Source organism: Pelobates fuscus, chromosome 1, assembly GCF_036172605.1.
Source record: "Pelobates fuscus isolate aPelFus1 chromosome 1, aPelFus1.pri, whole genome shotgun sequence".
NCBI lineage: Eukaryota > Metazoa > Chordata > Amphibia > Anura > Pelobatidae > Pelobates > Pelobates fuscus.
Genome location: NC_086317.1, coordinates 442,629,316 through 442,656,662, shown reverse-complemented (window position 1 = coordinate 442,656,662; position 27,347 = coordinate 442,629,316). Strand labels below are relative to the sequence as shown.

The 27,347-nt window shown below is 38.0% G+C and overlaps 1 protein-coding gene across 5 annotated transcripts in view; it reads right to left on the bottom strand.

Moving 5' to 3' along the window:
• Positions 1-27,347, bottom strand: part of PSPC1 (paraspeckle component 1) — an 84,160-nt gene that overhangs the window by 18,370 nt on the left and 38,443 nt on the right. For 2 of the 5 annotated variants that reach the window (XM_063429914.1, XM_063429923.1), the window contains 2 exons: positions 26,488-26,657; positions 18,423-18,972 (listed from right to left, as the gene is read on the bottom strand). The exons of 2 other annotated variants lie outside the window; for them this stretch is intronic. In XM_063429914.1, coding sequence (XP_063285984.1) covers positions 18,778-18,972; positions 26,488-26,657 — 365 coding nt within the window. In that variant the 3' untranslated portion in view covers positions 18,423-18,777. Of the gene's footprint in view, positions 1-18,422; positions 18,973-26,487; positions 26,658-27,347 lie in introns of those variants that run through there. One more of the 5 variants, XR_010085201.1, reaches the window with a different exon arrangement.

Below are 27,347 nucleotides of genomic sequence, written 5' to 3'. Positions count from 1 at the left end.
GTTAAACACATGATCCTTTTATATGAATTATAATCTACATAGACATTCAAATGTGTTTAATTTTCATAATATAAGGAGGTAAGCTAGAAACTATTTATCAAGTCATATTTCCAGAAGACTTGAATTTCTTAACATGATAGACACATTGAAAAAGTATACATTTGAAAGTTACAAAATGAGTTGGAATAAAAATGTGTTTTTGTAATAGTTGCTTAGAAAGCAATTTTCTCTCTTAACATTGTACGAATTTTAAAATTACTTTTTAAATTTTCTTCAAAGTGCCCTTACCTTTATATTAACAGGCTCAAATGCAAGACAAGGACATACATCCATGATCCAGCTAAGCTTTCTGGATAAATTATTCCATTTACTAAGTAAAAACAGGAGCTCTAAATGTCCCATTAAATTTTTTCTCTATTGGCAAATGCTGGACTACATTAAAAGATTGACTAAAGAACTATACACTTATTCACAAGACAAATAAGAGATTAATTACTTTATTATCAATGGTTAATCCATTATGAAACCATGTTGACAACATTAACCAAAGACCACAATCTGGTCCCCCTCCAAGAAACTCTGGCCTGGATTTAATATTTTTGGATAACCTTTTAAAGTGATATTTTAAAGATTTTGAAAATAGCCATTTTAGTGTACACAAAAAGCGTATCCCAATTTTTTTTTCAAATGAAGGACTATTTTTTATATTATTTGAACATTACATTTTGAGCTTCAAATTTCAGCCATGACAAAGTATTAGAGAATTTGCCCATAATGGGCTAATAAACCGATGAGATGAATTGCTTGATTTATATCACAAGTGAACGCTGATGATCACTGGTCAAAATGGTCAGAGACAATACAATTTTCCACTGTTACAGAAGTGCTGAACTGTAAGTAGTTATTAGCAAATGTTCAAGATACCATGCAACTAAATCGAATGAAAAGCTATGCTCTGTTCTTTGAGTGCAGATACTACTGTTGATTAATTTCTTAAAGCAATATATGCATGATGTAAATACTTTGGTAGCATTCCATAAATTCATTCTCCCCTCCCCCCCGACAATAGTAACATGGAGTCTGAGGACTGATACAATTTATAATATTGTTGGTGATTACATTTAAGTTATTACACAGAATAAAATACTATTTCTCTTTTAGTTAAATACCAATTAAATTACATGATAAAATGAACCTGGTTGCAAATGTTCCCAAGTGCCAACATGATTCATTGCAGCATTTGGCTAAATAGAGAACAACCAGATTGGTCTTGTAGCAAAACAGATTCACACACTTTAAAGATCATAGTATGCCTTCAGTATTAAAGTATGTAAAGATAATGCATTGTGGATGATCACTGAAGGCCAATTGCGTATATGAAGCTCCGTGGAGATTTACACCATTGAACGAAAAAAGGAATCTTCACAACACGTTTAATACATATATTTCATGGTCTCTTGTAATTAGGAGTTTTCATGGAAATGTCACTGGGTTTTTCCACTTTCTCTCAAGACACACAACATGGTGCTGGGGGTACCCCCATAGTCCTAGGAGCTTAGTTTGGAAATAAAATGAAAAGTTGGAATGGCACTCATGTTCTTTGCAACCATGGAGGTCTGTGGTGAAAGCCAAAGTGTGGTTTAAGACATTTGTATTTTCTTTAGTTCCAACATGGTAAGATGTGCACTTCATATAAGTGGTATCAACTATGATTTATCAATAGCCAAAAGAGAAGATAGACTTTAAAGCCTATTCCTGATGCTGCCAAGTGCTGCAGTCAGAGTATACTAGACTAAGGCTGCTGCAGTGTTTACAACAAATACAATTTAAGATTACAGACTAGGTTTAAAGATGCGATATGCAAACAAAACTCCTTTTTGAGTAAATTCTGTAATCCTATTGCTTGAAAGGCCTATTTTATAGAGATGTAAATCTTGATAAAAATCATTGATCGGAATATTAAACTTTACATCTTGACCATTTTTCGTATTTGTAGTATGTCAATTACCGTCTTTTGACTATAGTGGTTTTCTTGCCTAGAGCAAAAAAAAAAAAAAAAATTTTAAAAAAATTACACTATACATTAAAAGTGGAAGTGTAGGTGTAGATTTTCCTTATTTTATTGGGTTAAGATTTATTCTCCGTAGTTTAGATGCTCGCCTGTTAAGCCATATGCCCCAAAATAATTTTATTTTTTTAATTTGCTCAACAAGTCAGATTCTGTGCCAGAATTGAAAAGTGAATCGACACAAGTGATGACAAAATTTGCGGTCGATGTTTTTATTGCCCTATTTGAAATTAAAAATGTGCAGGTTGCGTAAATGGTCATGAAACTTTACTACTGCTGAAACCAGTGCATTGACTGCAGTGTACTAAATTCAGGCTGTTAGGTGTTTTTTGACCTTGCATGATAGTGCTATTAACTGAGGATAGTGAAGACAACATTTTAATACCCACATATATGTCTTTTCACCCAAGACTACTGCAACAGATAGGATATACGTTTAGAATATGCCAAGTGGAATGCAATTTTGAGAACTCAAGGGAGTAAAGAAATAGATAGGGGCATCCTGATTTCCGTTAAGCATATATACCCTTAGTTATACAGCTACAATACATGAATAAAAAAAACATTTACCTTGTCCTTGTTTAAACAAGTTTAGTTGAGAAGAACCAGTAATGTGGATGTACACATTTGTACGTGAAATTTTCCTTGAATAGAAGCAAATTTATATTGGAAAGACATTTAGTATATCTAGATATATTTTTGGTATATTTCCCATCACAAATATGTTGAAACAGGTTTAAGAACATTTATATTGTTTAAAATATTCAAGGTATCAGCTGGGAATGGAAATCCATTCTTTTAACATTTAGTGCCATCCATACAACGTATACTCATCATTTCATATATTTCCAGCATGCACCCAGGTACTTTTTTTTGTGTTTTTATTCAAAACATCTTCAACTATTTGAAATTGTAATAGACAGATGTGACTGTTTAACCATTGAAGTTAAGATGGCACCCAGTTTTCCAATGGCTTAACCCTGAAGTTGGTCCCCAGCAAGAGACACCGCACTTCCTCTCCTTGTTTCTCTCGGCTGTCGTAGTGAACATGTGTCGGTGATAGGTTGTCTATGTCAGCTTGTGTTACTGCCCACTGCAAGTTATAGTGCAGACTATGGGATATGTTCTCATCCCATGAACTTATGTCCATCAGGATTTATGGGAGAACTAGTTTATCTCACAAGAGCTGTACCACTTGTCACATACAGTAAATGGCAATGCTTTCATAGATGCTTTCAGTTCACACAAAGTGAGTGCCCGTGATCATTAGAGCTACAGTCTCAGCCAAAGTAATACACGTGGTATATAAAATTCCCTGTAGCCTTGTTATTTAATTTCAGCACTAAAGAAATCTTGAATTATTGGTAGTTCAGTTTCAAGCAGATGTAGAGATGCATTGGAAGTGCTCTTCTTTGTAAATTCCACTGCATTTTACGCATGGATTTCTCTGAAAAACTATTTTCTGAATGCAAAGTATTAAGTAAATTATAGTACAGCAGGCAAGGCTAAAACACAAGGAAGGAAGGCATTTCCCTTACAAAATAATGTGTAAAATGTACAAGGCAAGTCAAAGGAAGGAATAACACAAAATTTCATGAAGATAAAGTCTCAGGGTTACAATTACCTACACCATAGGTATACTCATTGGCATATTAATTCAGCAATATTATTCTTATAAGCATTTGGGTGGTTTCTATATTTGACTCATCTTGTATTTACCAAGATTCTAAACCACCGATATATTACATTTTATAAAAATTAAGGTTTTAATCAAAATAAACCCTTTTACCTCACAATACATACCTCCCCTTTTATTTTTTTACTCTTACCATCCACTGAACCATACTTGTGGTCAAGTCATTTTATATTGCTTTTACGGTTTGTTATCTTCACCATGTGTCTCTCTATTAGCTCATATCCTTTGCTTCATCCTACCTTGCATTTTTGCGCTACTTATACCACCACATTTGGTATTAATGCATTTTATGTATGCCACAAACTAAAACACATGCAGTGCCCTCCACTGTTGGCTTTGCTGTTTGACCGTTTGTTAAAAAAATACCCTGGTCTCGTGGATAAACAATTGCAAACAATATAGGTTTTTATATATATATATATATATATATATATATATATATATTTTTTTTTTTTTACCATCCTGATGAAAGCCCAAATATGGGGCTGAAAAGTTGATTCGATTTATTTTGGACATTAAAAGTTAAGTTTTAGTGATATTTACAAGTCCCTGAGTGGGGTGGTGTGTGGGTGTGTGTGTGTCTCACAATTATTGGCACCCCTATGAATTCATACAAGACATATTTTAAGTATATACCCATTGATATAGATATATATAAAAATATATATTTTTAGTACACCTGGGTGACTAGGAACAAGAAATTGTTAAATCGTGACTTCCTATTTCAATAGGAATGTATGTATGTATGTATGTATGTGTGTATATATATATATATATATATATATATATATATATATATAAAATAGGCCAAATTCACTTAGTCATTCATCACAATGGGTAAGATCAAGGAATATAGCTGTAATGTATTGCAAGAGGTTGTTGAGCTTCACACAATAGAAACTATAAATGGCAAAAGCATTGAAATTGCCCATTTCCACCATCAGGACAATAATTAAGAAATTCCAGTCAACTGGAAATTGTATAAATCAATCTGGAAGAGGACATGGATCTATATTGTCTCAACACACTGTGAAGACTATTGTTTGATTGGGAATAAATCTCCAAGGATCTTAGTTGGAGAATTGAAGAAGTTGCTTGCGTCTCGGGGTCAGAAAGTCTTCAAAACTATAATTCGATGTCACCAACATCACAAGTTGTTTATAAGGCTTTCAAGATATATATTAATTTTATGTATTTACTTGCATCCAATAATAAACTCAAGCATTTTCAGTTTGCCAGACACTACTTGATCTTCAAGTAGGATCGTGTTCTATGGTCAGATGATCAAAAACAGAGCCTTTAGGCAATAAACACCAGAGGGAGGCTTGGCGTACACAGAGGTATCCATATGGCTCTTTAAATTTTTGGGGTGTTTTTCTGTCAGAAGACTGACATTTTGTTAGGATACATAGCTTCATGGACTCTTATCAAATTTCAATAGATTTTAAACGACACCTGACTGACTCTGTCAGAACGCTTAAAATGGGCCGTGGTTGGATCTTCCAGCAGAACAATGATCAAAATCAACACAAAAAATGTTTACTATTTATTTATTACTGGTATTTATAATGTGCCAACAGATTCCACAGCGCTGTATAAGTAGTGGAGAACGTACCATATACACAGACAAATACAAGCGGTAGAGAGATTTACTGACCACAAAATCAAGGTCCTGCCATTGCAATCCCTGTACCCTGACTGTAACCGCATAGAAAACCTGTGGGGTGAACCTAAGAGTCCACCAGCATGAATCTTAAAATTTGAAGGATTTGGTGAGATGATGTATGGAGGAATGGTCCCTTGCTATATATTCTCCAACTGCATCAGGCATTATAGGAGTGAGAGCTCTTATCTTGGTAAAGGGGGTAGCACAAAGTATTGACTAAAAGGGTGCCAATCGTGCCACACATTTATCAATTAAAATTTTAAAAATTGAGTGTGCAATTTTTTATTGCCCTGAGCGCAGAGTATTTGTGTGTATTTTTTTTGAACAAAAGATCAATAGGTAAAACAAATTTGCACAGATTTCTTTGCTTGCATTTGCCAAGGGTGCCAATATTACTGGAGGGCACTGTAACACTACTTCATATGAACACTAACTGTAGTCTGACAAAACAAAGAGCCACATAAGAGAACACATCATTGCTTTTAGGTTCTGTGTCACTGACACTATTGGAAGGGATATGCTTGACAAAAACTGCTTCCATTCAGCATGTGTTCATTTTCATGTAAATCCTATTCAGCTCAATATCTCACAGATAAAAAGTATAATTTATCTGTGTAAATAATGCTTTGCACTAGACATGTGAATCAGTATGGTAACTGTTCAGTTTGCAACAAAGAAACCTTTTAGTATGTTTTAACTTGTTTGATAAATAGAAATATAATGGCTGAGTTGAGACAGACATTCTTCTAAAAATTTAAAATAAGAAGAAAAAAAACAACACTATGCACACCATAAAACAATATGGTGTGTAAAAAGAGTGAATGCTGAAGAAGCCTCCCATTTCAAATACGTTTCCTGATAAAAATATACTCCGACATCATAAACATAAGATGGACTGCATTTCTGATGTGAAGCGTTCAATTAAGATAGTTTGATTTGGGCGACATAATTACTTTACTAGGTGTACAACTCTCCACTTTATTTATAGTCGCAACATTGAACCAAACCCCAAAAGCGGTTTTTTTTTTGTTTGTTTGTTTTTAACATCTGTTTCGCCTATCCCGTTTTAATCTTTTGCCATGGATTGGAGGTGTATGAGGGTTGCTCTAATTGAAGACAGTGGATTCACTGGTAGCCTATAGTAATTAGACTCAAAAATGTCAGCATCAGCAGAGAATGCCAGAATTGCTGTTCTTACACAACTGCATCATTTGCAACTTTAATCAAGACTCCTCTCAAAAGTCCCCATAAAAACTCCAAATCTCATTGTATAGTGGTCTAAGTATGGTACTATGGTTCCTGAATGGTTTAATCCCAAAGTTGTCTTCATGGTGACGTCAGCTATATCCTGTTGCCTCCTCCTATGGCACCTACTCTACTGAGGCAGCGCGTCCCATGGGCATCAGTTATAGGCTAAGAGCGCCCATTTCATGCATTGCGCGTTAAGCGATAGGCTGAGAGCATCAGTTGACATTTCACTCTATCCCCAGCATCCACAGGAAATGCTTTAATGCTTTAGAGCAGACAGCAGCGGTAAAGACAAATTTGGTGTTAAACTGTTAGATCCCATAATGACATTGATATGGGGCCCTAAAGTGTTCCTTTGAGATCAAACTGTTAAGTACAAGGTGTTGTAAAACACAATTGGTAAAATTTCAAGATTACTGGTGGTATTTAACGGTTAATTTATGAATCTCTTGTGAAATCACTGGTCTGGTCATTCACATTTTCACAACTGCTCATCTACTTTGTCAACTTCTCCACAAGTATGCAGGCAGAAGAATAACGGACAGGATCCAATTGATATTTTAAAAATTTCTCACTGTAGATTTGAAAAGATTTGGTAGGTGCACTTGGTTAGGAATAGCAAGTGCAGAGTATTTATGAAAATATGTTAAGAGCAGGACAGCTGAATGCAAAGGAAGGGGTAGCTTGGATGGGAATAATAATTGGCACTAGAAAGTAAATTAGACAAGTTAACAAACAGGTGGAAATAATTAGCAATGTGATAAGTTAAATGCAATGGGTTACTTATTTCAAAGATCACGGACATATACAAAGGCAGCGTTGGAAGGTGGAACTAAACCTAAAATCCTACACAATACAATGAATGTATAGGAAGATAGGGATTTTGGAATATCGCTGAAGTGCGTAGAATAAAGAACAAAAACGTAGTGTAATATTGTCTGAAACCAATATAAAAAAAATGTTCCAAAAAAATAGCTGTTTAGAAAAAGGGGAAGTATAAATATATTGGAACTAGAATGTTAGAATGACTAACATCCCAAAAAACACACTAGATCCACCTCTATATTTAAACCCCTTGGTAATAATGTTCCTAATTGGTGGATCCAGTATGTTTCCCTCTGTGCCAATCTCCTTTCTCTATTTCCTCCCCTCCAATGGGGTAATACACATTCTATACCTATACAACGTAGTTGTTTCAAAGAAAAAAGGGGGCAGCTATTACAATGGAGGGGAACAGAGTGGGTTTCCAATTTCTTTTTGATATTATTGTGTTCCAATAATCTCACTTTTAGACACCTCTGTACGGCCCCACATACTGGCTGCCACACGGACACTTATTTTGTACTTTTGATTTTATTTATCAATTAAACCGTTTTTCTGGGAGCTGTTTGGTGAGGCTGGATCATTGGATCATCCTAGCAACCGGGGCACCCTGCGGTCATTATTGAAGGAGGATTTCTATAAGAAAAAAAAACCATCGTGGGGAGGCACCTGTAACACGCCTTAAACGCTCGAATTTTGTGAGTGTAATGGAATACCCTGTTTTATATTGGTTTCAGACAATATTGCACTACGTTTTTGTTCTTTATTCTAGGCACTTCAGCGATATTCCAAAATCCCTATCTTCCTATACATTTATGCTATATGGTTACCAACTGGGAGGTAACCGTGGGATGCTGTTGCACCTACAAGTTAAGTTATTATATATATATATTTTGTGTTTGCACTAATCACTTTACTACTGGTGGTTTCTTTTAAACAACACAATGAATAATTTGCATATTTCAAGCTTAGGTGCTGGGGAAAAAAAAAAAATAAAATCAATACTCCAAAAGGGCAAACCTACACGTGAGATACAAATATGCCACAGAACACAAGTTACATGAAGGCCAAAATATTAAAGATGTTAAACGGCAAATGTACACAGGCAATAAGCACATATACCTATATATCTATAATAAGGTTTTACATTTTCTAAATAAAATAATCACAAAATGCTATGTATTTAATAATTACAGTTGCATAAAAGGCAGTAACACATTGGCAAATACATGAGGGAATATTTTTTACATGCCCAGTATTCTTTATGAAAATGTAAGGAAACAATCATACAATATAAATGTCCCATACCTTGGGTATGATGTAATTGCAGGTATATAAAAACAAAAAAATCGTTCTAATGCATTGTAAGAATACAAAGCACAGATCACGTTTCCGATGGTATTTGCATTTCTTTGGAGTTGTCATAATGGTCCCGGCTGTTTTAATTTCCAAGTGCGCTTTATTATATGTACGTTGGAGGAATAAAAACCTGCTACAATTACAAACCTTATTAAACAGATACCATTTGGCACAGTTAATTATTGATCGTGGCTAGATCAACTTAAAGAAACCATTACTGCATCTTCTGCTCAAGCTAAACAATGCTGAATTATAACAGATCGTGAAAAAGGTCATGCTGAGCTTTAGAGGTGTGAGACAGATCACTCAGAAGGTATGTAGTGCAGAGTGAAAAAGAAGCAAAAAGGAGAAACTGAAAAAGGAAGATTACTGGTAATTAAATAGACATTGTAAAAAAACAGTAAACGGGCAACTATGAAAAGGACTTGAGAAGAGTCACATATAGAGTGGCAAGCATGAAAAGAGGATTGCAAGGTAGGAGGGGTGGAGAAGATACAGAAGCATAAAGGAGAGCAGGTAATACAAATGTCTAGAACTCAAATATACACACACAGACCAACATACATAGTTACATAGCTTAAAAGAGACTTGGGTCCATCAAGTTCAGCCTTCCTCACATTTGCTTTTTTGCGGTTCATCCAAAACAAGGCAAAAAAATAAAAATAAAACAGTTTGAAGTACTTCCAATTTTGCTACAAACTAGGGGGGAAATTCCTTCTTGACCCCAGAATGGCAGTCAGATTAATCCTTGGAAGAAGCTATTACCCTACATTGAAAAATTATATCCTTGAACATTCTGTTTTTGCAAGTGTGCATCTAGTTGAGGTTTGAACATATGTATGGACTCAGATAAAACAACTTCTTCAGTCAGATAATTTCACATCCTTATTGTTCAAAGGAACACTATAATCACCTAGACTACTTCCTCAATGAAGTGGCCTGGGTGCAGTGGTCCTGCCATTATAGCCCTGCAGTATTTACATTAAAGAGTTTAATCTAACACTAGGGGCCATCTTCCTGACTGCAACAAGAAGCACTTCCTCATTCAGAACAAGTTAAACTCAGGCTGGGAAGCAAATGCTGCTAACAGCATTTAATTGGTGGAGCGTAGCGTTTGACCACACATGGGTACCAACAATCCATTGCTTTTTTATGAGAAGCAATGGATTCAAGGAGATTGTGTAAAGGAGTTATGGTGCTGTAAACAAGGTGAGAAATCTATTTTGTTTTTTTTATAGCTAAGTGGGGTGGACAGAAATGAAGCAATAGTCTTGAAATTACGATTGTTATTTTCGAGACTATATATATATATTCCATTTAACCCCTTAACGACCAAACTTCTGGAATAAAAGGGGATCATGACATGTCACACATGTCATGTGTCCTTAAGGGGTTAAAGTACAATAACTACCATTACACACATACAAAGCTTCATTCACATATTTCTAAATTAATACAAAAGATTCAATATGCACAGGCACTCTTTTTATCCCTAATGGTGCTAGGTATCAAGGTAGCCCACATTAAATACCTTAAATAAATTCAAATACATATACCACACTCAATTATAGATATAAGGTAAAATATCTGTTTATTTCATCCATTAAAAATCTCTTACGCTCAGTGAAAAATATAAATATATACATATGGCAAAAAACAGGTTTATTACTAAAATTATATCCTATATTTTACTTTATATAATGGAGTGCGATTTCTAAATGAATACCCTGACTCTCCACATAAAATACACCCCGGATAAAACTGCACCCCACACACACACACCCACACACACACCTTTAGACACTTTTGTTGCTGATAATTGAATAGGGAGGGTTTTTTTTTTTGTTTCCGCCAGATACACTTAAAGGGACACTCCAGGCACCCAGACCACTTCTGCCCATTGGAGTGGTCTGGGTGCCAAGTCCCACTACTCTTAACCCTACAAGTGTAATTATTGCAGTTTTTTTTATAAACTGCAATAATTACCTTGCAGGGTTAACTCCACCTCTAGTGGCTGTCGACTAGACAGCCACTAGAGGGCACTTCCGTGTCTCAAGCACAGATTCCCCATAGGAAAGCATTGAAAAGCATTTTAAATGCTTTCCTATGGGGAGCTCTAATGTGCATTAGGTCTCCTCAGCCGGCGGGCAGGATCAGTCTCGCCCACCGGCTGACGTAAGGAAGAGGAGGAGCGGCGGCGAGCAAAAACCACCGCAGAGGGACATCGGCGGGGGTCTCGGGTAAGTGACTGAAGGGGTTTTCACCCATTCAGCAACCAAGGATGGGGGTTGGGAGGGTGAGGGGACCTGCAGTGCCAGGAAAACGGATTGTTTTCCTGGCACTGGAGAGTCCCTTTAAGTTGATTACCCCAAAATATCAACACAATTAAGAAAGCAAATAAAAGCATTTCATACGCTGTATTAACTAGACTTGTGCACAAATCCCATTCAGTTGCACCGAATGAATCAAATGCCTATTAAATGCTGGACAAACAAATAGGTTTGTTTGTGATTTGACTATCAAAACGATTAGTTCATCTAGATATTGATATTAGATAAAGATTATTCAGAACAACTATGGCTAATAGAAGTTCTGAAAGAGGTTATCAGGCGATGGTATCAAAAGAGGCAACCCTAAAGTAAACCCACTTTAATAAAAAAAAAAACCCAAAAAAAACAATACACACAAGGGGAGGGGGGGGAGGAGAGAAGGAGTTTAATAACACATCACTTAAAATGTAAACTTCTTTATACCATAACTGTGTCATATGGGCTGTATTGTGAGCAATCAACTAATTATGTACTTTAATGGGTATACAATTTCCCAGTAAACGTAAAAGGACACGATAGTCATCAATACAACTTTAGCTTAATGAAGCAGTTTTGAGTATACAGCATGCCCTTGCAGTCTCACTGATCAATTATCTGCCATTTAGGAGTTAAATCACTTGGTTTTTATAGTCCTAGTCACCCCCTGCATGTGACTTGCACAGCCATTCTAAGCACTTCCTATAAAGTGAGAGCTAATGATTACATTTATTTGATTGCAAATTCTGTTTATTCTAGAATTTCTTATTTTCTCCCCTATTCATAGCATTCTAGACCCTGCATGAGCCTCCTGGATGTAGTTAAAGTTCAAAGTCCAGAGCAGGATATAAAAGTAAGTTGCAAAGCAAGATTCCTTGGTAAAATATTCCCAGGTAGGGAGTCTATTGCACTTTCAATTGTTGATCAACTTAAGCTTACGTAAATATATATACACATACAAACATTAACCCCTTAAGGACTGAGCCAAATGTACACGTTATGAACAAAATAAAACGTAAACAAAACTTGGAATGTAACTATATGTCTGTTCATCCGTAATTCACCTCTTTCATATTACGTGCACCCACACTTATTATATACCATTTTATTAAGGAGAAATAGTGCTTTCATTAAAGATCAAATATTACCGTATTTTTCGCTCCATAAGACGCACTTTTTTTCCCCTCAAAAGTGAGGGGAAATGTCTGTGCGTCTTATGGAGCGAATATGAAGCTTTACTTACCTGTCTTGCAGCGTTGGCCGGCAGCACAGGGCGCACCGCGGTAGTGGAACTTGAATTTCATGTTCCGGTTTCCGGCGGGACTGAAAGGAAGTGCGCACAAGCTGAGTGCGCACTTCCTTTCAGTCCCGCCGGAAACCGGAACATGAAATTCAAGTTCCACTACCGCGGTGCGCCCTGTGCTGCCGGCCAACGCTGCAAGACAGGTAAGTAATTATAGGACAAGGGGAGGGGGACAATATGGGAGGGGGATAAAGTCTATGGGGAGGGGGAGGGGGATGAAGTCTATGGGGAGGGGGAGGGGGATGAAGTCTATGGGGAGGGGGAGGGGGATGAAGTCTATGGGGAGGGGGAGGGGGATGAAGTCTATGGGGAGGGGGAGGGGGATGAAGTCTATGGGGAGGGGGAGGGGGATGAAGTCTATGGGGAGGGGGAGGGGGATGAAGTCTATGGGGAGGGGGAGGGGGATGAAGTATATGGGGAGGGGGAGGGGGATGAAGTCTATGGGGAGGGGGATGAAGTCTATGGGGAGGGGGATGAAGTCTATGGGGAGGGGGGGGTGGAAGTCTGTGGGGAGGGGAGGGTGGAAGTCTGTGGGGAGGGGAGGGTGGAAGTCTGTGGGGAGGGGGGGGTGGAAGTCTGTGGGGAGGGGGGGTGGAAGTCTGTGGGGAGGGGGGGGTGGAAGTCTGTGGGGAGGGGGGGGTGGAAGTCTGTGGGGAGGGGGGGGGTGGAAGTCTGTGGGGAGGGGGGGGGTGGAAGTCTGTGGGGAGGGGGGGGGTGGAAGTCTGTGGGGAGGGGGGGGGTGGAAGTCTGTGGGGAGGGGGGGGGTGGAAGTCTGTGGGGGGGGTGGAAGTCTGTGGGGAGGGGGGGGTGGAAGTCTGTGGGGAGGGGGAGATGAAGTCTGTGGGGAGGGGGAGATGAAGTCTGTGGGGAGGGGGAGATGAAGTCTGTGGGGAGGGGGGGAGATGAAGTCTGTGGGGAGGGGGGGAGATGAAGTCTGTGGGGAGGGGGGGAGATGAAGTCTGTGGGGAGGGGGGGAGATGAAGTCTGTGGGGAGGGGGGAGATGAAGTCTGTGGGGAGGGGGGGAGATGAAGTCTGTGGGGAGGGGGGGAGATGAAGTCTGTGGGAAGGTGGGAGATGAAGTCTGTGGGGAGGGGGGGAGATGAAGTCTGTGGGGAGGGGGGGAGATGAAGTCTGTGGGGAGGGGGGGAGATGAAGTCTGTGGGGAGGGGGGGAGATGAAGTCTGTGGGGAGGGGGGGAGATGAAGTCTGTGGGAAGGTGGGAGATGAAGTCTGTGGGGAGGGGGGGAGATGAAGTCTGTGGGGAGGGGGGGAGATGAAGTCTGTGGGGAGGGGGGGAGATGAAGTCTGTGGGGAGGGGGGGAGATGAAGTCTGTGGGGAGGGGGGGAGATGAAGTCTGTGGGGAGGGGGGGAGATGAAGTCTGTGGGGAGGGGGGGAGATGAAGTCTGTGGGGAGGGGGGGAGATGAAGTCTATGGGGAGGGGGGGAGATGAAGTCTATGGGGAGGGGGGGAGATGAAGTCTATGGGAGAGAGGAGAAGACTATGGAAGGGGGGGGACACTATGGGACAGGGGAGAAAAAAAATATTCTGTACAAACTGTCCCATAGTAAGAAACACTATGGGACAGTTTGTTCAGAATATTTTTTTTCTGGGTTTCTTCCTCTAAAAACTAGGTGCGTCTTATGGTGAGGTGCGTCTTATGGAGCGAAAAATACGGTAAGCTATGAAACAATTTAATATGAATAAAATGTTTTAAAAAGTGATAAGTTAAGACTTTTTTTTTTTTTTTGTTCTGCATGACATTTTAATTGTGAATGTCGTAATACGGTCAGCTTTTACTCCAATAAAATACATATTTGTATTCAGCGATGTCTCGTGTAAAACAGTACCCCCTATGTGCAGGTTTTATGGTGTTTTGGGAAGTTACAGGGTAAAATATAGCATGTTACATTTTTTAGTTTTTTCACATGGCAATTCTCCACACTGGCCAAAGTTAGCGTTAATATTTGTTTGTGTGTAAAAAATGCAAAAAACTAATTTGAATGCCAATTTTGGCCAGTGTTCGTGACTAAGTGGCTACAAAAAAGACGGGACATACCCCCATTTGCAATACCTTGGGTTGTCTACTTTTGCAATTGGTATGCCATCATGGAAGTAATTCTCATTCCTGGGCTACCATTCGGTCTCAAATGCAACAAAACCAATCTGGCGAATTTCAATGTGAATAAACTGAAACACAAGCCTTATATTTGACTAACTTTTGAAAACATCATAAAACCTGTACATGAGGGGTACTGTTATACTCAGGAGACTTTGCTGAACACAAATATTAGTGTTTCAAAACCGTAAAACATATCACAATATTGTCAGTGTTAGTGCCGTTTGTGTGTGAAAAACTTTTTACTGATATTGGTGTAATACATTTTACTGTTTTGAAACACTAATATTTGTGTTCAGCGAAGTCTCCCGAGTAAAACAGTACCCCCATGTACAGGTTTTACAATTACAGACACTAAAACTGGCAAGACTTGCAGAGGTATGTGCTGCGGCTGCCGGAGAAAGCCATGATCAGGAAGTCTCCACCATTCAAGAGCCATTTACTCTGGTCAATGGGATTAATAGCCCATCAATATAAGTCAGACCATTGTTTCTGAGATAACAAAATTCTCTTACCTGACAAAATTACTTCCTGCGCTTTGATTTCATAAAAGGGGTCCGCAGGGCACCATTCCCCACCTCAGTACAGTTGGTCGTGAGCCTGAAGAATCTGCACGGAACTTCCGTTAGCCAATTGCCTGAGAGCATCACCTGATCGACCTTTGCCAATAAAGTGAGCCCTTAACTGACAAGTTTATGTCAGAGCTTCTGGTTAAGGTAGAGGCAGGGCAGAGGTGCCAGGTGACTGCAGATAAGTCAAGCTGTACTAAAAGTGTTAACTCTACTATTGTGTTAATGGAGCTTAGAGTGTTCCTTAAAAAGCACCAGACTTGGCATTTCAACTTTGAGAGAGGATCCACAAAAAAAAAAGATGATAATTTTTTTTTTTTTTTATTTAAATGTGTGTCATGTGAATCAATTAAGTAATTAAACTGGTGAACCATAATCAGAGTGCAATAATTATTTTGTAAATGTTACAAATATACATTAATAATATACATGATTGCAATATTTAAAAATGTGTTCGTTAAAATTAAAGGGACACTAAGCACCATGATTACTAAAGGTTATTGTATATATGAAACAAGAGTCTTTGGATGCAGTCCTTACAATTTGAGAGTTAAAAATAAGCATCCCCTCAGAGTTCACAACCCATCATGGTCATCTAAATGTGCACTGATATGGTAATATGTTCATTATTACCTCAACAGAAACAGTCTTGGGTATTGTCAAACTACTCAAAAAATGTAAGATGGAAATAAGACTGCACACAAAGACAACTGGCACCACAACCAATGTGATAAACTATAGCGGGTATGATACTTTAGTAGAGGCACAAATACATACTGTGTAATTCATGCTGTGCAAAACTAGTGCAAACAACATTTACTCAAAAGTAAGTAACTTACCTTTCCCTCTGCTCTAGCCTATTTAGAGGGACTTTACATAATGGCATGAGTGTTGGCTGATCTCAGCTATGAAACTAAACAGCTGGAGCAGCTTACTAGCATTCGTCATCTAAAACATGGTAAAAATCCTGCCTGACAAAGGGTCATATTCAGGCAATTTAAATTATTAATACAATAAAAAGTCTAAATAGACTGAATTAGTTTTAAAACACTGGTGTGTTGGTGTTAAGTCTCTAATAAGGAATTAATAAAGTAAAGGGTTTTAATTTAAAGGCAATTGGAATGTCTAAACATTTTGTGTGATTTAACATTTAATCACATAACTAATGATATGCACATGGAAAAGTAAAAATAAAATGGTCTAAACTAATTTTAAAAATAAAGATTTTTAGACAAGTTTAGATAGAGACATTTATAATACTAAAACAAAGAACCCAGTTATTTTAGAGCACTGAACTTGAAAAACTTCCTTAGGTTTTTATGTCAGAGGTTATGCAATCAGAAACTAAATTTATCATGCAGGGTCTGGTGGCCAGGAGCAAAAATATATACAAACCACACCAATGAAAAGAGGTAAAGGGCCATAGTAAAACCCAGCTTGCCCGCCCTACCTCCCCCCTCTTTTGAAGACGAGCTATTAGTTGGAAATTAACTAGAACCAATATGTGATGTGCATAAGTATAGATCCCCATGCATAAGTATAGATCCCCATTAAAAAAACGTTTTTTATTTTTTTTATATTGCATGTGTTTTTTTTTTTTTTTTTTTTTTTAAATCATTGTCATCAGTCAACACTAATAGCGAAGTAGTACCTTTCAAAGTGGTATGAAGACAAAATGAAAGGATCTTATTCATCTCGGAACTAGATTTGAGAAACAAGGCCTTTAGTCAGGTTTGTGTAGGTGATTTAATACAGAAATATTACGGAAATTACAGTTGAGTAACATCTTACTTCCGTTACCTATGCCATAAAGCGTTTTATAAACCGCAGGGGGAAAAAAAAAAAGGAGGGTGGCGCCTGGTAAAAGGGAAATGTCAGTTGCCTACAATTTGCAACTATGTATTTCTGCAGCTAGACTCATTTGCACCACAGTCAGTATAGAGAAAGCACGAGGAGAAATTATACACGGTTTCTACGTCTCATCTTCATTTGAAATGTTTGCCACAGCTTTCCTGGTCTGATCTGGATTATGCTAAATATTTAGTAGAAATGAGAAAATGAAGCACATCTCTTGGGAAAAAAACAAGTTATAGCTGATTATCAATGTTTTAGTAAAAGGTGTAAAAATTCGAGGGAAGTGACAGTTCCCGTTAAACATGGCCCATGCCTCAGAAAAAAAAATATACTTTTTTCCAAATGTGCATCTTTTTTGTTTTAAGGAATTTAAGGTCAATAAATCAGTTTCTCATGATCAATTTAAATTGGTCATAGTAAAAGTATGAAAACTAGGAACACTTTAAATTTGACTAATATCCTACTGTTCTTAATGTGGTTCACTGACAAAAACAGCAAGATGATGTGTGGTGGCAGACAAAAAAAAAATTAAAGCAAAACAAATATAGTTTACATTTTTCTGACTCAGACAAGTTAAAACTCAGTTTTCAACTAGGCAAACACGGCTTAATTTGTAAGCTGTCTAATAAGCACGGATCAATTAACAAACTGCTAAATGTATCAACCAATTGTAGGGAGTTGACATTTTCCTCTACAGACAGACATGCACATAATAAAAGGTCTTGCAAATATATTTTAGAAAAATGAAATAATATTTAACACTGGTCATTTTATTAGATACCCAAAACTATTGATTCCATCCAAGTTACAGCGAATGCATTTCTAAAACGGAGTAGATGCAATAGACTTGTCAGACTTTTGTTTGTTTTAAACTTCATTGCACAGTTAATAGGTGCCATAACACAAAGTTGACATGGCAATCATTCACAAGTAATGGTCAGCTTAGCATATGGTAATTTAATACATTGTGCTGCAAATACGAATGCTTATACATTTGTTAAAATAGGAAAAGACTACAAGTGTACTATTCTTCAAATATTTGTTGTAATTAGTTAATCAAGTCGCAATGTAACATGTTATCAGATCTCCAAACATAATGGTTTGTAGGGCAAAGCATAAAGTAAGAAGTGCAAGGGAGCCACAACCCCCCTCTCTCTCCCCTCCCCCAAATATTTTAAGCTGGGTTTGCCCCAGAAAACTTGTAAAAAACATCTAGAAGTATAATAGCTGAATGGTTCTTTATGTATCCTGTGATAAAGAAAATTATGTCCCTATAATGGTTTTAAGTTTCCAATTTTACAGAGGATAACTTGATAATGAGATACTAAAAAGTTAAGTAAAGTATATTTCTGGAAGCTATTACAAAGAAAACAACTGAAAGGAAAAAAAATAAAAATACCAAAACCACAAAGTAAAATTCCCTCTTCCTTTATTGAGGCTACAGACTGAACTGCTACGGTTAAAAATTGCATTATACAATCCAACATGTCGTTTTCTTTTATTGTGTTTATATAACCGCATGTAGCGAACTATAACATGTTTTTTAGTGTAAATCACAGTCACGTTCAAACTTTTCACAATGATGCATGTTAATCACATATTATTGGCCAAAACACAAAAGGTATGAGGTTACATAACAAAAGAGGTTCTTACAAATACTACACATACGGCAAGAAAAAGGTCTTAAATGACAATTTAAAAATAAAAATAAAGGCATTCCACTGGAATCTTTCACTGAATGTATTCTACACAGTATGGAATGATGTGCTAATAACGACGTCGTTTGTTAGCCGCTTCAAAATTTCCCCCTTGGTTTCCTCTACCAAAGCCAGTAGGTCCACCACCACCACCACCAACTGCACTTACACCAACCATGGTTGGTTGAGCAGCTTCTGTTCCTGCTCTGTTAACCAGGGGGGAGCCCATCTGTGATGGAGATGCTTGTGGGAATCTATCATTGCGCTAAAAGTGCATTCGTTCAGCACGTAGTCCATACAGAAGATTAAATGTATTGGCAACATAATTGGAAAAAGCGCAGTCACGGAGTTCAGAAGACAGTCCGGTGGATGCATCATACATAGAAGGAAGAAAGGAGCAATTACATTAGTCACTAAACTACAAGTATGATAGAATAAAACAAAAAAAGCAAGTTATTAATGGTTTCTGCCTCAAAACAATGCTATTTCTTACTTATAGAACCACATATTGCAGAATTTACAAGGAACACTATATGGATGGTTGCTTAAATAAGTCATACCTATCAAATTGAAAACAGTATAGTTTAAAGAAAAAAATTGTAAATAGTTAAAAGTTATATTACACATTCCACTAAATAACAGTGTTTTTTAAAAATACAATAGTTTTGAAGCATGTACCAATCTGAAAAAGTTCCCTAATAAATACAAAGTTAAAGTATACCAAACAAGAATTTTTTTTTTAATTTTTTTTTTTTTTTTTAAATCAAGCATCAAGAATTTTAGAGAAACACAAAGTTTTTGGTTTAAAGGAACACTATATTGTCAGGAATACAAAACAAGTATTCCTGACACCATAGAGTTTCTATTTAGGTTCACGACCCGCCTCCCCTATTTCAGTCAAAATTTGAAAAGAGTTTTACTTACCCTTTTCTCACACGTCACGCCGGTTTCGCCAAGGCTGCCCCTCCCTCCACGGCTGAGATCATTAATCTTGATGTTCTCAGCCAATCCAATGCTTTCCCATAGCATTGTGAAGCTATTGCACATGCGTGGCAAAAGGATGCGTTATGCCAGTTAGCATCTAATAGAGATGCATTGAATTAATGAACCTTAAGGAAAAAGTTCAGCACCTCCATGCAGAGCATGAAGATGGTGAATGCTATTGCTGCACAGGACTAGGAAGCACCTCTGGTGGGCCTTCTGAGTGAGGGCGTGCCACTAGAAGTGTATCCTAGGCAGCAATGTAAATGCTACCTTTTCTCAGAAACGGCAGTGTTTACAGTGCTCAGTCTGCAGGAAAAGGCTATCCACACACCAGAAACACTACATGAAGCTGTAGTCGTTCTGGTGACTGGTTTGTACCTTTAACCCCTTAAGGACAGATGACATTTGTGACATGTCATGATTCCCTTTTATTCCAGAAGTTTGGTCCTTAAGGGGTTAAATATAGAAACTGCTTTTGTTTATTGAAAGCTTCCACTGCCACTTGTCTAATAGAGAGTATTCTTAAATCTGAAAGGGGGAATTCTGGTTAAAGACAAACTATAGCCTATGTTTTTGTAGCTGTGAAAATACCTTTTATGAGCAACCTTCCCAAAACACGATATGAAGGAGAATATTTGGAGTTTATTTTTTTTTAAAAAAAAACATACATCCACTTTAAATGGAATGCAAAAGTATTGGTATATTAGGTTTAGAAATTGAGACTTTAGTTCTATAACCAAACCATAGCATATTTAATCATTAAATGAGCATTCTAAGCACAATAAAAATATACCGAAAAGATTGGTATCGCAATGTTTAAGTGTAACATTCAATACTGTATTAATCGTGAAATATGCTAAGCAAGGGGCTAGGTGATTATGGTGGTAAAAGAAATCCTATAAAGAATTACTCCAAATCATCGTAACCATTACAGTCCGCTGTAATGGTAAGGATGACAGGAGACCCTGCTGGCATTCCCTGGCAAGCCATTTTGCAAAGGTCCTCGTACCTGATCCAGCCGGGCACCAAGCCTCTTCTGTAGGCACATTTAAGACATCTGACTTCTACAGAACCAGGATTTCATCCACTGGCTAATAGTGTCATCTGAACTCTCTAAGCCAATGAATGTCCCACTGTGTGTAGAAATATGCACTGAACTGTCATTAGCCAGTGTGTTCCAGGTTGACTAATGATGCCCCATTGGTGTTGTTCGAGGTGGAGTTACACCTCCAGCAGCAAAGGGGTTAAAACAATGTGCATCATGTCATAGCAAAATGCTACACAGACTTCTGGCACCATGACCATTTCAAAACGCAGAAGTGGTCATAGTGCTTGGAGTAACCCTTTAATTTAAAACCATTTTTTTTTTTTTTTTTTAAAGCAACTAATAAAAAAAAAATAAAGTTTCTTATAGATGCAATATGAAATAACAGTTTTTGACACACTTCAAACACAGAGTACCAACAGTATAACAATTTTTGAAGATTTGGGGCAGAGTTATAAAATTGCACAAATTTGTACTGATGGGAAAACCCAACTTCCAATATTTTACATGGCTTAACATTTTAGAATCTGGAACCTCTGCAGGCAAATATGCATATTTACAATATTCTGCCACCCTATTAAAAACATACCAACAGCATAGAGCAATAACATGGGATTTCTAATGTTAGAAAAAGTCTAATCACTAGATAACATCACCCCCATTCCCAAATCATATTTTTCAAAGTGTAATTCATAAGGTAAGGCATTTTCATTCCAAGTCCAAAGCTGATGGTAAAATAAAAAAAATAAAAAATATATATACATTTTATTAAATTGAGTTACAAAGCATGTAATTGATTTTTTTATTCTTTATTTTTCACCGAGTTACAGCAGGACCATAATCACTTGCAATGCCACGACAGCATAGACAAGTCGTTTAATGACATACATAGTAGTATAACGCATGGCATGTATAAACATGGCACTTTTTTTATATAAAAGGTCAGTAGTAGTAACAAGCGAGTCAGTCGTGTCTAGCTGTAAAATTTGTCAAAAAGTTTGCAAGAATAAATCCCTAGCATGGGCTGCTGCAATTTTAAGTCATAAGGATACTGATCCAAAACAGGCTAGGCACATGTGTGAGCATATGTCGTAATAAAAACACGATAAACTTATTCCTGCATAAACTAGACATAATGAGTTATTATATGCCGAGTAAGTAAATTGAACACTGAATACGTTGCAGGAGAAATATAAATCCTAAAGATAGGAACCACCAGCTAAGAATCAGAATAGATTAGTTAGTAACTAAAAGCAAAGGTACAGCAGCTATAGGCAATGTAATTTATAGGCAGGTAGAACATTAGGAGCTGCCGCCAAAAGAGAGAGTGAAAGCCTGAAGATAGGTTTGAGGTGAGACAATGTCCCTGCATCAGCCGATGACACAAAGGACCACTATAGGCACCCAGACCACTTCAGCTCAATGAAGTGATCTGGGTGCCAGGTCCCCCTAGTTTTAACCGTGCGGCTGAAAACATAGCAGTTTTAGAGATACTGCTAGGTTTATATAGCAGGGTTAATCCAGCCTCTAGTGCAGTGGTTCTCAAATCAGTCCTCAAGACCCACCAACAGTACAGGTTTTGTTAATATCTCCATTGGAATAAAACAGGGAAATACATAAATCCTGGACTGTTGGTGGGCCATGAGGACTGGTTTGAGAACCACTGCTCTAGTGGCAGTCTCCCTGACAGTCACTAGTGGTACTTTCGCGATTCTCAGTCAGAAAATCGTATTGAACTCACGCTGTGCGAGTTCAGATCCCCATAGGAAAGCACTGAGTAATGCTTTCCTATGGGCGGTTTGAATGCGCGTGCCACTCTTGCCGTGCATGCGCATTTGTCTCCACTAGGGAGAAGACGTCAGCAGGAGGAGAAGAGGTCAACAACCGAGTGAGCCCTGCGCTGGATTAAGGTAAGTGGCCAGAGGGGTTTTAACCCCTTTGGCCCAGCGGGAGGGGAGGGGGCCTAATAACACTACAGCGCCAGGAAAACTAGTTTTTTTTTTCTGGAACTATAGTACTCCTTTAAGTACTGTATACTGTGGCTGCTTTCACTTTAAATGCAGTCAAGTAAACAGTTTTGTGTGCAATGAGCAACAGATATGCATACAGTATCTCACACACCCCTCACATTTTTGTAAATATTTTAATCTAACCTACAGTATTATGTGACAACACTGAAGAAATTACACTCTGCTACAATGTAGTAAGTGTTAAGCATGTATAACAGTGTAAATGTGCTGTCCCCTCAAAATAACTATGTAGAGCAACAATTCTTTTTTTCAGATCCTCAGAGAGTTCTTTGCCACGAGGTGCCATGTTGAACTTCCAGTTACCAGTATGAGAGTGTGAGAGCGATAACACCAAATTTAACACACCTACTCCCCATTCACACCTGAGACCTTGTAACACTAATGGGTCACATGACACCGGGGAGGGAAAATTGCTAATTGATCCAAATTTGGACATTTCCACTTAGGGGTGTACTCACTTTTGCTGCCGACTGTTTAGACATTAATGGCTGTGTGTTGAGTTATTTTGAGGGGACAGCAAATTTACACTGTTATACAGGCTGTACACTTACTACTTTACATTGTAGCAGAGTGTAATTTCTTCAGTCACTTACAAAAATGTGAGATACTGTATCTAGGGATCTAGCAGGCTCTCTATAAGGGAGGAGAGAGAGAGAAATGTGTCTCCTAGCTGCGTGTACACAGCATGCCCTAATAGAACAATTCCGACAGCAAAGCAGAAGGAAAAAAAAAAACCCTCCTTTGACATGAGCGTGCCAGGGGACAGGCTTTTCGATAAAGCAATAAGCCATTATCTACACCAGGGCTGTCCAACCTGCGGCCCCCCCAGATGTTGCTGAACTACAACTCCCATGATTCCATGGCTATCTGTTTCATTGAAAGAATCATGGGAGTTGTAGTTCAGCAACATCTGGAGGGGGCCGCAGGTTGGACAGCCCTGATCTACACACCATAAGCTTTGTAAAGATGCACTAGGAGTAGCTCTTTGATATGGTTAGCACTATATTTAATCATTCAAGCGGATGAAGCTTTTTCTCTATGTGTATAAATTGTTTTATATTGGAAACTCTATTTTGGCACTTGAAAACCAAATTCTTGCCAGACCATTCATATGGTTTTTGTGAAAAGTTTTTCTTTCAGATCACATTGTTTTAGAAGTTTTTATACACCTTGCATGCACTCACGTTGTGATATTTAGTTTTATTGTTGCCTTATCTGAGTATTAGATTGATTGTTGCAACACCATAGGTGAACACTTTTCAACCTTGTGGTTTTGTCATTCAAGCTGATCCCATTGTACAGCGCTACAGAATTTGCTGGCGCTATATAAATAATAAAATAATAATCAAAATGAAGACTGATCGACACACATTTATACATGCTAGTCTGTGATTAAAGTTGCCATTGTTAAAGGGACAATGTAGGCACCCAGACCACTTCTGCCCATTGGAGTGGTCTGGGTGCCTTCCCCCCCTCCCCTTAGCCCTGTTAGTCAAAACACTGCGGTTTTGGAGAAACCTCCGTGTTTTGATTACAGGGCTAACCCCACCACTAGTTGCTGTCTCTCAGACAGCTGCTCGAAGGTGTTTCCAGATTCTTACCGGACCAAAAGTGGCTTAAATGACGTTCGACGTCCTCACGCTCTGCATGAGCATGTCTAACGTCACATGGGTCTGATGCAGGGAGCTCCGATGTGAGCGTGCCTGCATTAGACAGTGAAGAGCTGAGAGCGCGCTAGAGATTTAAGGAACCTCTGCGTGAAGCGTGTGATAGGCGGGGCGCTACGCTTGTTGCGCATGCGCTCTAAGTTCTCAATGAGTATAAGCTCATTGGAGGAGCGAAGCAAGGAAGGTCAGCAGACCAGATGACGCGGCAGGGGGATTGCTTTCAAGGCAATTCGTGACAGGTTAACTTTTAGTCCGCATATCCAACAAGTGCTCTGCGAGAACAAAACTGGGGTTTCTCCCCGATTTAGTCACATTCAACATGGCTGCCACTCCTTGCTGTTCCTGGAAGTCAAACAGCAGACATCGTGACACCAGGATTTTATTGTTGCCTGCCGTTGGCGTTTCAGACTTATTCAGTTGTGAGTATAGTATTGATACAGGGCAGTCACGTGTAGGAAATCTCATTTCTTTCCTGCTCAGCTATTTTATTCATATAATTTTTCAAAATGTATTTGCCAAAAAAGTATTTGCCAAAAAAGTATTTGCCAAAAAAGTATTTGCCAAAAAAGTATTTGCCAAAAAAGTATTTGCCAAAAAAGTATTTGCCAAAAAAAAAAAAAAAAAAAAAAGGAAAACATTACACTTTGCTAATTAAAAGGTTTAACCCCTTAAGGACACATGACATGTCTGGATTCCCTTTTATTCCAGAAGTTAGGTCCTTAAGGGGTTAAATAAAGATACAGCACTTTTTGGGGGGTGAGGGGGAAACAGGAGGTCGCTTATGCTTTCTGTCAGTTGTTTGACAAAGAGGTCTATGCAGAAGAACGAATTCACAAGAGAAAAAAAAAACATTTTCTCCCAATCTATACATTTGCTATCAATACTGCTAGTACAAAAGCCAGAGTGTATTGTTCTACTGAATTCAAAATAATGAGATTAACCTAGATTAAGCATTTTGCAGATATATAGGTGAGGAGTTCATGAATAGACATATCCAACAACCAGTGTCCTAAAGTTTTTTGGGTGGTTCCCGACTTTTCCCTAATATTTCTATATATGTATTTCTTGAGAAATCAACATGCGGATATACATTTTCTGCAGTTTTGACGTCATCATATTATCACACATCACATGATATCATACTGCTGTTATAGGAGAATTCTGAAATGGGTTTCTTTCCATGAAACACAACCTTTGTTTGAAATAGAGAGATTTGTAAATTAGACTGTGCTATAAAGACTAACGAATACTATACAAAGTGATCTGGAATTACAGCAATATCTAGATAAATGGTGTCAAAACAAAAGGGCTAATTCTTTAAGTGCCATTCAGTACTATAAAAGGTTGGGTGGTTTCTTACCAGTTACAGAAACCTCACCACCACATACCCAAGACCCAGTATTACATTGCTTGTGATTTATCGTGCCATTATGACAAGCTCGTGATACTGTGAAGGATTTGCAAACAGGAAAAAGAAAAAGAAAATCTTCCAACAGAAATTTCAAACATTTAATTCCCAACATATATGGTCATAAGGGAGAGCTTCACAATGCTCTCAAAACAGCCTGTAAAGTTGTTAAACACAACTATAACAAATAAAAACTTTATTCAGGGTGGCAGAAACATGAAAATAGCATATGCCTAGGGAATAAATAAATATGCAAAAGTATTTACCTGTATGGAAACTGTTCAAAAGCTTAAACAATTATTGCAGCAGAGGTTCCAGCAAAAAACAAACTATTAATAGTTCTATTTTAAAGTGGTCAGCAGTTGGTCCAGTGGTGGATTATCAGGCACTCTAGCTGATTATCAGCCTATTGTACAACCGTTGACGATTATAGTTTGTCTAAGTATCATGAGAAATAAAGGCTCTCAAACATTTGAAATACCAAGTCTAGCAAACATTGGATTAGCTCCATTTGCTGAACACAGAATTCACAAGTTTTTGGAGGCAACAAGAAGTTTGTTATACATTATGTAAACAACTGTCTACTTATGTCATACAATACAAATGCATACAAAAATATATAGAAAATATACTACGGATACATTACCACTGTTCCATCATCCGGCATCATCGCTGCTCCAAGGCTTGCAGCTCCCTCAGTAGCCATCGTGGTACCAGAACCCATTGCAGGGCCAGGCATGGTCGATCGGCTGTTTATGCTCATCCCCATCATTGGAGGAGGGCCTTGGCTAACAGCAGGTGCTTGGCTATAGGTATCTATGTAAAACAATCTATGCTTAGAAGAGCTTTCTAAATGGTCTGCAATAATTGCACAATTCAGTACTATTAATACTGGATGGGCTTATGAACCATTGTTGATCAGTTCAATTTCTAAAAAAAACATTTTTGGGGTAAGACTGTACATAAGATAACAAGTTCAGCAGTAAGATCTCACCTTTCACAATAAATAAAATCAGCCAACAACAACTTTCTCATTCACAGTGAGAACAGTTAATGTCTTTGCAAGGTGGATTTTATGTTCTTCTCAAAATCTGTCTGTTACAAAGGTGTGGCTTTCAAGGACATCTCATGGTATTTAATGTCAGATCTGTGCACAAATTACATCTATTGCCAGCGCGCACTGCATCCCTTGAGAAAGGCACGCTCTTTGGCATTGAAATGTGGGGGTTTCTTTGGTCATAGGTCTACCTATGGTAGACTTTCTGTAAATTATGGGCAGTTGCTTTTGTATTTAACCCATGTGTCACTTTTTAGTCTACATATTTTGCGTGTTTACTGTACATGCATTAACGCTTTTGGTAATGATTATTTTGAAGTAACAATTGTGTGCAGCCTTTAGTTTACTGATATTGGGAGTATGACATTTTAGAGAGCGTCCCTTGAGGGCTGCACCAAATATATATAAGGTATCAAAAATCTCCAACAATGACAACATAGGCTTCTAAA